This window comes from Acromyrmex echinatior, chromosome 17 (assembly GCF_024713525.1).
Source record: "Acromyrmex echinatior isolate Ae372 chromosome 17, ASM2471352v2, whole genome shotgun sequence".
Classification (NCBI taxonomy): Eukaryota; Metazoa; Arthropoda; class Insecta; order Hymenoptera; family Formicidae; genus Acromyrmex; species Acromyrmex echinatior.
The window spans coordinates 5,371,629-5,385,391 of NC_141868.1; the positions used below are offsets into that span (position 1 = coordinate 5,371,629).

The 13,763-nt window shown below is 33.0% G+C and overlaps 1 protein-coding gene across 1 annotated transcript; it reads right to left on the reverse strand.

Annotated features, from left to right (window-relative positions):
* Positions 1–12,830: 12,830 nt before the first annotated feature.
* Positions 12,831–13,527, reverse strand: LOC147906902 (histone-lysine N-methyltransferase SETMAR-like). The gene is made up of 2 exons (XM_087415276.1): positions 13,093–13,527; positions 12,831–13,043 (listed from the first exon to the last, which is right to left on the reverse strand). Exons 1-2 carry the CDS (start codon positions 13,525–13,527, stop codon positions 12,831–12,833), a joined length of 648 nt encoding a protein of 215 aa, XP_087271402.1.
* Positions 13,528–13,763: the final 236 nt, after the last annotated feature.

Below are 13,763 nucleotides of genomic sequence, written 5' to 3' on the forward strand. Positions count from 1 at the left end.
AACAACGACACAAAAGAAATATAATAATAACAACAGCAAATACAACAATAACAGTATCAACAGCAACACCAACAACAACAACAGGAACAACATCAACAGCAACAACAAGACAACGACAACGCCACAATAACAATATTTGAAATAACTACAACAACAGCAACAACAAAAACAATAACATCATCAACAGCAACACCAATAGCTACAACATCAATAACAACAGCAACAACAACAATAGCAACACTAACACCAACACCAATACCATCATTAACAATAACAACAACAATAACTATGCCATCAACAACAGCAAAAAACAACGACATAAACAACAACAGCAACAACAGCGACAATAATAGTAAAAGCAACAACAGCAAAACCAATCCCAACACCAACATCAAAAACAACAACAGCAAATACAACAACGACATCATCAACAGCAACACAACAATAGCTACAACGATAACGACTACGAGAACGACACAAAGACTACGACACAACAATGACAACCAACAATTACAATAACTACAATAACAGCCGCACCAACAGTAACAACAACAAAAACAACGGCAACAGCAACAACAACTTCAACAATAACAGCAGCAGCAACAACAGTAGCCGCGACAACGACAGGAATACCAACATTAACAACAATAGCAAATACAGCAACAGAAACAACGACACATAAACACTATAGCAATAACATGAACAACAATAAAAACAGCAACTACGACAACGACGATAATAACATCAACAACAACATCAACAACAACAGCTATAGCAACAACAAAACCAAAATCAACACCAACGACAATAGCAGCAACAATAACAGCAAAGGCAGCAACATTAAAGAAAACAACAGCCAACATCAAAATCAACAACAAATAATAATCAACAAAAACAAATAATATAACAACAGCAACATTAACAGCAACAAAAAAAACAGAAACAACAGTACCTAACTAACATCTATAGCTATAACAACATCAGCAGCAACAGCAAGAGTAATAACATAAACATCAATATCAACAACACACAAAACAACAAAGTTCATAAAATTGAAAGTCACGAAAATTAATAAAATGAATCCATCCGAAATTGAATAATAATAACAATAATAATTGAAGTGATATCATAGAAAACTGCATCGATTCAAGAATGCATTAAAATGCAATTCAACAAAGGTGCATAAGAATTGCATTGTGGCGAACGTGAATAAACCTGAATTGTTGCAAAAATGTATTTATAGTGCATTATATCAAATTTGCATAAAAATTGCATCACAACAAACTTGCATAAATATCCAATGCCTCAAATGTGCATAAAATTACAATCAACAAATATGCAATAAAATGTGCAAAAATAACAATAAAACAAAAATTCATAAAACTAAAAGTCAAGCAAAATCATAAAAAGTCTCTAACCGAGAATGCATAATAATTGCATAGAAGTGAAACTGCATAAGACTATATTGTTACAAAAATGCATAATAATGCAATACATCAAATGTGCATAATTAAAAAATGCAACAAAATGCGAAAAATTACAAGGAACAAAATGGTTAGTTACTCCGAGCAATCTAAGGGGTACCGAATATGGATTCCGGAAAGAAGGAAAGTTAAGATTGTCAGAAACATCGAATTCTTCGAAGACGACAGAACTGATGAAAGAGCAGGTGACATTGATCCGAGTGACGAGGAGGAAAGGAACATTGATCAATTCCGAGAAGTGGACTTTATTCCTCAAGAAAATCGACGTGAAGAACAAGGGGAGGAAAACGACGAAGACGAACTACATCCCGAAGATAATGGTTCAGATCTAGAACAGCTGAAGAGAGGTAAGAGAAGATTTCGCCTCGAAAGCACTGGCAGACCGGGAAGGAGAAGAAAGATTTATAATATAATGCCGACAGAGGCTAACAATGTACATTTCAGAAACTCTTATCTGAAATACCCATGAAACTGGCCATGAAGGGACCTAACTCTGAAGAATGGTTCGAAGCCATGAAGAGCGAAATAAAGTCCATCCTCAAGAACGACACGTAACTGCTAGTTGATCGACCAATACACAAAGAGAGCATCGAATCATTCTAAGAAATAAATTCAATCCAAATGGAACGATATGTAAAAGGAAAACTAGATTGGTAACTCAAGGCTTCTCTCAAAACCAGAGTGCACTTTAACGACATTTGCTCCGGTGGCTCGAGAATCAGTTAAGTTATTTGCCATGGTATTATCTGCCATCGCGGTCCAATTCAACATGAAGATCCATCAACTCGACGTTACTACAACCTACTTAAATGGCCAAACTCGGTTGAAGAAGTACTCATAGAAGCTCCTAAAGACAAAACTATCAATCAAATTCGAGATGAAAGACTTGGGCCAAGTCGAGTGCTGTCAAGAAATAGAATTCATGAAATCCAAAAATCAGATCATATTTTTTTTTAGTCAAAGAAGTTATATAAATGATATTTTAGATCGATTTGACATGATGACGACGGAAACAGTCAGCACTCCAGTCGACTTAAACGTAAAGCTAATGAAGCCAATTGGTCCGCAAACAGAAGAGGAATCTCGTCTACCTTATCGGGAGCTGATTGGAGCTCTTAATTACCTCGCACTGGCCACAAGACCGGACATCTGTTTCGCAGTTAATCGCCTATGTCAATACAATTGCAGCGGCAAAGCTCAGTGGAACGCTGCTAAGAGAGTTCTTCGCTATCTCAAGAAGACAGTCAATTTCGGCTTAACTTACTCATGTATCGCCAAACCTTTGAAGGGATTTGCAGATGCAGACTGGGGCAATTGTCCGGACGATCCAGATCCTACATAGGCTACGCATTTATGATCGGTAAGGAACCTATTTCATGGGAATGCAGGAAGCAGTGTACAATGGCCCTCTCATCGACTGAGGTCGAGTATATGGCAACGACCGAGGAATGCATTTATTTGAAGAGTTCCTTGATGGAATTAGATCTTGAACGCCTTGCAGACGTCACCGTATTGAATGACAACATGGGAGCTTTAAAACTATCACAGAATAAAGCTTTTCCTCCAGGAGCAAGCACATCTACTTACATCATTTCATTCGGGACGCCCTAAAAGAAAAACTACAAAAGATTGATTATCTGCTCACAGAGGACATGCCCGCGGACTTACTTAATAAGGGTCTTAACAAAGCCAGACATACGAAGCTAATAGACCTATATAATTTGAAAGAGTGTTCACAAATCGAGATGTTAAGACATTCGCACAGTTGGCAACGCTGAACGATTCATGAATATACCCAGAAACCATGGCGGAAACCATATATAACCCATGTGTATTTATTCTAATGCCGCCGATCAATTTCGCCATCTTATTACATATTTAGTTAATCACGCAACTCTTGTACTGTCGGAGAATATACGATCGCTTGTCTCTAGAATATCACTGTCATTTTTCGCTCGCCAGATCCCAACAGTATTTAAACGAAATTGAATAATAATTGCACAGCAGTGAAATTTCGAAAACTGCTTCCATTAAAAAATACACCAAAATTCAGTACATGAAATGTGCATAAAAATTTCAATGTCAGGAACGTGCATAAAACAGTATTAATACAAAAATGAACCAAAAGAATCCATATCAAATTTAATTACAAATTGGATCACAACAAAAATATATAATGATCAATTGCAACAAAATTCCATAAAATTATAACGTTAAAAAATGCAACAAAATGCGTAAAAATTATATTGGAACAAAATTCGTAAAATTAAATAAAAATTCTTAAAAAGTATCTAAATGAAATTGCATAATAATTGCATAGTAGTGAAATTTCATGTAACTGCAATCATCGAAAAATGTACTTAAAATTCAATACATCAAATATGCATAAAAATTTCATTTTCATGAACGTGTATAAATCAGATTAATTCCAAAAATACACTCAAAGTGCACCGCACCAAATTTAACTAAAAATTGTATCACAACAATAATGCATAATTATCAAAAGTGCATGAAACTTTAATGTTAAAAAATGCTAAATATAACAAGGATTAAAATTCGTAAAATTATATAAAAGTTCTTAAAAAGTTTCTTACGAAAATTGAATAATATTTGCAAAGTAGCATTTGAAATTTCATCAAATTGTATCCATCGAAAAATGCACTTAAAATTCAATACATCAAATATGCATGAAAATTTCATTTTCGTGAACGTGAATAAATCAGTTTAATTCCAAAAATGCACTTAAAGTGCATCGCACCAAATTTAACTAAAAATTGGATCGTAACAACAATGTATTGTAGTCAAAAGTGCATGAAACATTAACGTTAAAAAATTACAAAAAATGCTAAAAATTATAAGGATTAAAATTCGTAAAGTTATATAAAAATTCATAAAAAGTATCTAATCAAAATTACGTAATAATTATATAGCTGCGAAATTTCATTTAATTGCATCCATCGAAAAATTCATTTAATATTCAACACATCAAATATGCAAATTTCATTTTTGTTAACGTGTATAGATCGGTTTAATTCCAAAAATGCATTTAAAATACACCATATTTAATTGAAAATTGAATCGCAACAGAACTGAATAATTGTCAAAAGTGCATGAAACCTTAACATTAAAAAATTACAAAAAATGGTAAAAATTACAAAGATTAAAATTCGTAAAATTATATTAAAATTCATAAAAAATAACTAACAAAATTGCATAATAATTGAATAGCAGTGAAATTTCATTTAATTGCATCCATCGAAAAATGCATTTACAATTCAACACCTCAAATAATTATAAAAATTTAATTTTCATGAACGTGTAAAAATCAGTTTAATTCCAAAAATGCACTTAAAATGCACCGCACCATATTTAATTGAAAATTGGATCGCAACAAAAATGCATAAATGTAAAAATGCCTGAAACTTTAATGTTAAAAAAATACAAAAAATGCTAAAAATTACAAGGAATAAAATTCGTAAAGTTATACATAAATTCATAAAATGTATCTAACCAAAATTGCATAATAATTGCATAGCAGTGAAATTTCATTTAATTGCATCCATCGAAAAATGCATTTACAATTCAAAACATCAAATATGCATAAAAATTTCATTTTCGTTAACATGTATAGATCATTTTAATTCCAAAAATGCACTTAAATTGCACCGAATCAAATTTAAATAAAAATTGGATCGCAACAAAAATGCATAATTATCAAAAGTACATGAAATAAAAATGCATAATTGCTAAAGAGAAGGGATAATGGTGTGCTCAGTTTGCAAGCATTTTTCTCTAAAACTTCCCCGTCTCTTTCTTGGCAGAAAAATTTCTGTGTCAAAGTACGCCAAAAACTATTCTTAATTATGCCAAAAACTATTCCTAAATACGAGGTTTGAAACATCGAAGTAGTTTGGCGTAGAATTCTTCTGTTATGCCAAAGTAAGTCAATTCATGCCTTTGTACGCCAGACAATGCCAAAGTATGGCAGAAAATACGCCTAATTATGCTCAAAAGTATGCTTAACTATGATAAAAACCACACTTAAGTACGCAAATGAACCATACAAATAGTTTGCATAGAATTCTACTTCTATGTCACAAAGATTACTTCTTATACGAAACTATACCCTAAGCATAGTTTCGTACATTTACACTATTTATAGTAATATGATGGTATTTTAAACTCATTTGTCATGAATTCAAGATACTATCACGTTGCTGTCATGATGGAATTAGAATTCCATTGCAGCATTGGTTACTTTAATATTAAAGCGCAACTTTGAGAGCTCACTTCACATGCGAAATACTGCGCTGCTTATACATTTTCGCAAGTGATTCTTATTTACGAGTTTGCGCATATCTGTCGCGGCCCTCTGTTGGCGGAGATGCATAATGTTTATGAATGAGTAAAAATAATTCCGCGTAAAATCATGTAGAATGACTTATTTTGTTGCAAACGGAAAAATTAAAAGGTAAGTATTGTACTTTGATATAGAAATACGTATCTCAGAAAACGATTTTTTCGTGCAACCGAACTTGGCGTAAGTTGACATAGTTATTTCTATGCCCAACTGTTCGAGCTCTACTTTGTAGAGTGTGATTCTGCAGAAAAATGTAGAATGGCATATTTTCTCCAAATATTTACAAAAAAATGAAAACTAATTTAGAGGAGTTCGGTACAGAAGCGCGTAGTTGAGGATGTAATGATCATTAGTTGCGTGTACTTTTGCTATGCTCAGTTTGCAAGCATCTCTATATATTCTTCCAAATATTTTACATTTTTCAAATAAATACGCGTAATTTGCCGTTGTTATTTCTGTGCCCAACTATCAGATTATAGAGTTATAATTCTGCGCAAAAAAGCGTAGAATGGCATACTTTCTTGAAACTCTACGAAAGAATTAATATTAGTTTAGCGTAATTCTGCACAGAAACAAATAGTTAAAGAAATAATGATTATTAATTTATTGCGCATACTTTGGCGCATACTTTGGCGCATACTTTCTATACCTAACTAGGTTCAAGTACGCCATTTTACATCTTTCGCATAGCTTAGCGTAGTTATTTCTTTGTTTAATAACGCGATTCTACGCCACAGCCGTAGAAGTAGAAAGGCGTACTTTTTGGCGTAATTTGGCATAGAAATTTTTCCGCCAGGATTTCTATGGATGTCACGTTAGAGACAAAGGCTACCAACTGAAACGCGAAACATAGGACAATATTCACAGTCTGTTTTTATTTTAAAACTGTTTTAAATAATGTCTTAAGATGCTAATACAGTCCTCGGATTGACATCTTAAGATTGTACTTAAGATGTCCTAAATACAAAAATCGAATATGAATATTGACCTGTTTCGCATCGTGAAATTAGTATTAAACTTTCCTTGTTTAACACACTTTATATTTCTCTTTCTATAGAAAGAGAACTTAAGATAAATTATGGTGTCAAACAAGAAAAGAAATTTGTTCTTTCTTAAGTGACACTTATAGAAAGAAACGATGGAGATTTAAAAAGAGACGCTTGCAAACTGAGTTATCCCTTCCACCATAATTAAAAGAGATTGATGTAACTGGTATGTGTGAGGTGCTTGCGCGCGCGCGCGCGCGTGTGTGTGTGTGTGTGTGTGTGTGTGCATTCGTGCGTGTGTATGATTTTAACTATTGCTTCATCACTTATTGCATCTCTATCTTACAAGGAAGGTTAAGCAACTAAAAAATTTAGAAAATTCTGAAACATTGTGCGCAAATATAGTAGTTTGTCCGTAACGTAAAACTATTTTTTGTTCGTACAGAATTATGTTGATATAATATCCTTTTTTTTTCAAGTACGTTGCAACTGGCTGCTCTATCAAAATCCAAAATTAAATGTACGTTATTTTATAAAAATAATAATTTTTTTATTCTTGTTTTTAATGTCTAAAGTATTATGCACATTCCTTTATGTATCAAAATTATTTGACTAATTTTAAGTTTTGACACACTGTTATTATTACTGTTGCTGTTGTTGTTATATAAAAGCTCATATTTTAATAGTTGCTGCTGTATTTATGGATTGTATTGAATTTGCCATTTTACGCTATTTGCCATTTTGTGCCATTTCTCGCACAATCAACGCGGTATGAGACGAATACGTAGGGAACGCGTACATGGGTTTTCGTTCATATTTAAAAAATCGTTCTTCGGAACATAACTATAATATATATAGTTGTTTTCAGAGTCAAATGTCTCTTTGATTTGCATTATATAAAAATTAAAAACATTTTATAAATAGGAGGTGAGGATAGGGGTATAAAATAAATAAATAATTAAAAAAAATTTTTTTATTATAATCCTAAAGTATATTTGAAATCATTCAAATTTTATTCCAGAAATTTTTTCATATCTCTTATAATTTCGACGATATTCGCTTAAAAAAAATCGATTTTTTTCCAAAAGAATGTTTCGTCTCCTAAAATTGTAATTCTGAACGAACAAAAAATAGTTTTGTGTTACAGATGAACCGCTTTACATGTACACATAATTTTTAAAATTTTTGGATTGCCTAGTGTCCCTTATTAGTTTTTTATTATTGATAGGCTTTGTAAGAGCAATTTTGCTGACGGCTAACTATCTCCAAACTGCTTTAGTCTATTGTATCGTATTTTATGTTCATATCTTACTCTGTACTCTTTACACGTAATCTTTTTCATAGAGCAATAAACTAAATTAAATAAAAAAAAAATTTTGAACAGATTAACACATACACTTTAATGCTTACATTATTAAAATATAATTCTTTGTCTGTCACATTTCCTGTACATATTGGAATATCAATTTTTACTCAAATATAAATTTATAATAATTTTTTTCTGTGTCACATATTCGATAAATATGATTTTTTTAAAGGAATTGAAAATGTGCTTATGTGAACTTGCTATAGTAGACAAATTGCTATAGTAGTTGAAAGCGCCAAAGGAATACCACAGGCTACGTAAATGCATGATTGGAATAATAATCGGATAGACTGCATACGTTTTTATCAATTTGCATATTGGAATTTTCTTGCTTTCTTTGTTAAAAATTATGACATAAATTTCATCACGTTTTATTTTGTGATGAGTTTTGTGTTTTTGAGGGATTATCCGTCAAATGTCATTATGTTAAGTGTTCTGATTTCTGCAGTTATCCTTGGGTTAGTACCTGTATACATTTACTTTGTAAGCAATTTTGACATTGTACGTCAAAATGTTTACAGTGTGAAACATATAAAGATCTTTTAGTAACATATAAAAAATGGAAGCCATGTTTATTAATGACCATGATTGGAATTAGAAATTTATACTTTTCGTATAAAAATGATAATTAAAAATGATGGGAGTATAAAAATGAATATTAAGGTAAACGTATCAGTGATCAGACGTGTATCGTAATACCGGATATTAATAAAAAGTTAATTTATTTATATTATTATTTAGGGATGTTCCGCATAATATCTTAAAGGATATGAAATATCGGATATCCGTCGTTAAATTTCTTTTGTATATCCAATTATCCGACTGAATAACGAATTTTCCGGATATCTTACGGGATATCTGAAAAGAGACTTCCAAAGAAAAGAGAAAATTGGCATGGTCCTTTAACCAAAGAGTCCATGCTTTAACAAAAAGTCCTTTAAGGAGGTCTTTACGGGAATCGATTTTGAAAGTATTCTTTGAGAATTTTTTTAATAAATAAAAATTTATAATAGGTATAAAAAACTAATACAAGTCTAGAAAATACAATATACGTATTAAAAAATATATTTTTTGTAGTGTTAAAGTTTTACAGAATAGTAAAAAGATGGCACTGAAATTAAGCATGCACCGCGAATATGGTGATTGAAGTACAGATCGTATTATTGATCTCATAGAAAAAGTAAAGCTTTTTCTTATGTCCAGCGGACTCCCACGACTCTTTTCTTTCGTGGAGATCTGGAACTCGTTGAAATAAAAAGACAGCTAATAATAACGCATAAGTTGAATGTTATAGCCTAAGAGAAGACTAAAAATTTTTTTTCTCATACTAAAAACTAAAACGAAGAATCCAGTATCTCCTTATAAATGTCCTTGTAAATCGCTCCGAGATAAAATAAAAATCGATGCACGAGCGGCTGGACCAAAAGGACACCGAATCTGTGCTCCTCACTGCGACTAAAATAATAATAAATATGTCATAGGAAACGTAAGACTGGCAACAAAATACTTTTAACGTTCAAGTCGCAGATGTTTCTCACAAAATCTAAGAAGCGACACGAGACACGTTCAGGGATAGATTCTGGATGATTTCATGCCGACGCTGCATTTGTGCTTTCTTGACCCGCTGCTCGTGCGTTTTCCCATAAATATTAAGATTGTAAAATTAAGGATAATACTTCCACATGCTACAAATTCCGGTTAATGTCCTCTTACACCTTCCCTTGACCAATTAAAAAACAAGAAATAGATTCCACCATCTAATTAACGGATCTATCTACCAATCAGTGCGCTGTTAAGGAAAATTACTATAAAAACCCCGATTCCGCGGGGCTCAGTGCGCCTTTTTTCTAATTTCTCTTTGGGTAGCGGTCCGAAGTTTTTATTTTCTTAATCGGCCAACACTTTAGAACTCAGAGTTTAAAAGTGCGGGAGAAGTTCCATCGATCTCGCATACTTGGCTAGCGAGACTTAAAGATTTAGAGTTAATGCTAAAGAAACATCATCAACCTCGCACATCCTGGAGATCCCCACCGATGAGCATCTCAGTAGTAAGTCGGTATATCTCTATTCTCTGGCCCCTTTTTCGCTTTTTCTTTTGGTAATTTATTTCAATATTTCATTCTTTTTTTATTATTCATTTATTTTTATTTTATTTTTATTCTTTTCGACTCCCGGCCGAGGCAATATTTTGCGCAATAAGTTTATTACAGTTTTTTAAGATTAATTTGGGAAATTTGGGAGGATTATTAATATTTCAGATTGATTGCATTGAAAGTCCGACAAACATATTGGCAGGCAATTATCATTTCTAAAATTAATTCATTTATATGAATATATATATTAGTTCAACATCTTAATATTCAGACCGTAGTGGCGCTTCGTGTTTAAAGTAATGTTATTTAACATAAAATCTTGTTTTCAATCTTATTGTTTATTCTTTTTTTTCTTTTTTTCTCCCTTTTAATCTCCCATGGACAAGAAAATAAAAACATTGCAGTTCGTTCACGCTATAATTCCAATCTGTCGCCGTCGCCTCACGATAATTGTTCGCCTCTTGTCGACCGATCGCTCGTGTCCGATAGTTAATACTATCATCATCCGAGGAAAATTAGGTCGAATCCTCTCAGATCCACTCATCAAAACCTCCTTTTCTTTTTATTTCCTTGCTATCCTCTCTGTAACTTCTCCCTTCTGTCACACGATACTTTCACACACTCACATAACATAAATCCTCACGCTAACATATTTTCAGAATAGAGAACCAAAGGATTGTATTTTATACTTAAGGAAAATAAATTATTAAATATATTGTTTTTTTATTACAGTACTATTAAATTAAAACCTCGTTTGTTAAGTTTTTGAAAAACTTCTTGTATTTATTGTAAGCTGTCCCGCGATTGCACTTCGCCCTCTTCCCGGTTACTTGGATTAGTTCTATGACCGAAAGCCAGGGCATACGGACCTACCAGCACACTGACCCAGTTTGCGCCCTTTAAATTAAAAGGTATGTCCGACTTGTGTGTCCGTTTAGCGAAACATGAGTTGAGATTTCCACTCGTCCTCCATTCGACTTCCAGCTCGTTAGGAGCCTCAAGATAAAGCGAATGCCTCCCGATTTGAGGTCCTTACCCACCGAATTATTAGATCAATTCCTGCTGCGTTCACCCTCTCCCCTCAGCATCATGCATGCGGAGCTTAAAAGTAATACTTGTAATAAATGAACTTGTAATTCTCGCCCGAACTAGAATAATTAATATCACATGCATATTTTCAAAATAGCAACTGTTTGAAAAAATAATTTTAATTTTCCTCACATTTTTCCATTTATTTGATCTTCAAAAAAATAAAAAATTAATGTAGCTATTAATTCTAGTATGGGCGATAATGATATTTTTTTAATAACATAAAAATAGAAGTCAGTAGAACTTTCACTTCTTTTGGAATTATGATGACCATATTTAAAAACAGGAAAAAAAGCAAACAAAGTTTTGAAATATTTTAATACAAATACCGCTCCGTTATTATAGAAACGAAAGTGACGCAATAAACTCAAATAAGTTGAAAAGTAAATATATATATAATAAGTTGAATGTAAATAATGGCGACTGCCGGTTATAGCAATTGATGCATCCTATTAGAATCGATCATGAGGTCCCACACACCATATCATTTTATTTCATATATCTTGAACAATTTTTATCCAATAAACATTTTTGTGAGATATTCTTGTGACTATGAGCTTTTAAAAACAGCAAAAATTATTGATATTTTTTATCCTTAAAACGTAAAAACTCCTTTAACAAAATGCATTTTAATGTTTTTAGTAATTAGCAATTTTGTTTAACATTTCTCAGCTTATTGATTGAAAAATTGTTATTTTCTGTAAGGCGCGTAATTTTCTGATGGCTTTTTTTTTCGTTATCTGTAAACGAATTGTAGTTTAAAACAACTGAAATTGAATTATAAATTTTGTACAAAACTCATTTTGAAATTCTGCTCCTCATATATATATAAAATATTATATTGAAACATAACAAGTAAATAATAAAATTCTAATTTAGTCCGACTTCTAATTATTTATTAACGCAATCAGCGTTAATATGCTGCACAATGAATATATCATAAAGTAATAAAAGATATGACTAATTCTTTTTTAATTTAGATGCATAAGCTCCAGATTTCATCGAATCAATGAACGTTTACGTGTATTATGTCCGAAAATAGTATAGATTACAGAAGACAAAACAGATACATGTTTGTGCATCAGCAGATAACAAGAGCTAAATATCACAATTAATATACTAGCTTGATCAAAAAGTTTCTGGAATTCATTCAGAAAATTCAAAATACAAGTTTATTCATCAAAAGTGATATTGTCCCCTTCAAAGTACTCTCTAGCGACTGCAACGCACTTATGCCAGCGCTTGATCCAGCTCTCGAAACATTTCTGGAACTCTATTATTGGTATAGCCATCAGAGCCGTCTTCGATTTTTCCATTACCTCCTTTCGGCTGTTAAAACGCGTTCTCCGCAGTGGTTTTTTGACTCGATCGAACAGAAAAAAATCGCAGGGAGCCATATCGGGTGAATTCGATGGCTGTTGGATGGTATTCGTTTTGTTCTTGACCAAAAATTCACGGATAATGATGGCACTGTGCGTTATCATGGTGCAAAATCCACGAGTTGTTTACCCACAAATCCTTTCTTTTTTGGCGAATTGCTTCACGCAAACGTCTCATAACGCCCAAATAATACTCCTTATTAACTGTCTGACCTTCTGACAAAAATTCGTGATGTACAATACCGTTGTAATCCATGAAAACCGTGAGCATCGCTTTCTTTTTCGACTGAAAACGACGTTTTTTTTGGCTCATTTGGAGCTCTCCATTCACTCGCCTGATGTCTGGATTGCGTGTCGTACTCATAAACCCACGTCTCGTCTCCAGTAATGATGCGTTTGAATGTTGGGTCGGATTCAGTCTTGGAAATCATGTCTTTGGCGATGTCAACGCGGTCCCTTTTTTGCATGAAATTCAGTTCCTTCGGGACCAACTTTGCAGCAACACGGCGCAAACCCAAATCATTAACTACAATGTCCTGAACGGATCCATAAGCAATGTTTAAGTCCTCTGCCAGCTCTCTGATAGTTAATTTGCGGTTATTGGCCAACATTTCTCTCACTTTATTGATGTTTTCGTCGGTTTTCGATGTCGACGGCCTGCCACTGCGTTCGTTATCCTCGACGGATTCACGACCACTTCTGAAGCGTTCATGCCACTCGTAAACGGTTGTTTTCTTTAGAACATCACTGCCGAAACAGTTTTCCAACATTTCCAAGGTTTTCGCACCATTGAATCCATTTTTAACGCAAAATTTAATACAAACTCGTTGTTGCAAATTCAACTCCATTTTTAAAACTGTAAAAAATCGAAAACACGCGCAGAGGTAGATGTACTCAAGACGGCGTAATTTTTACAAATGTCAAGCTATGGCGATAAAATTTGATGGAAATGTCAATGATAGATGTGGCAACCTAGCCAAAAAAAAGAACTCAAATCAGCTGACTC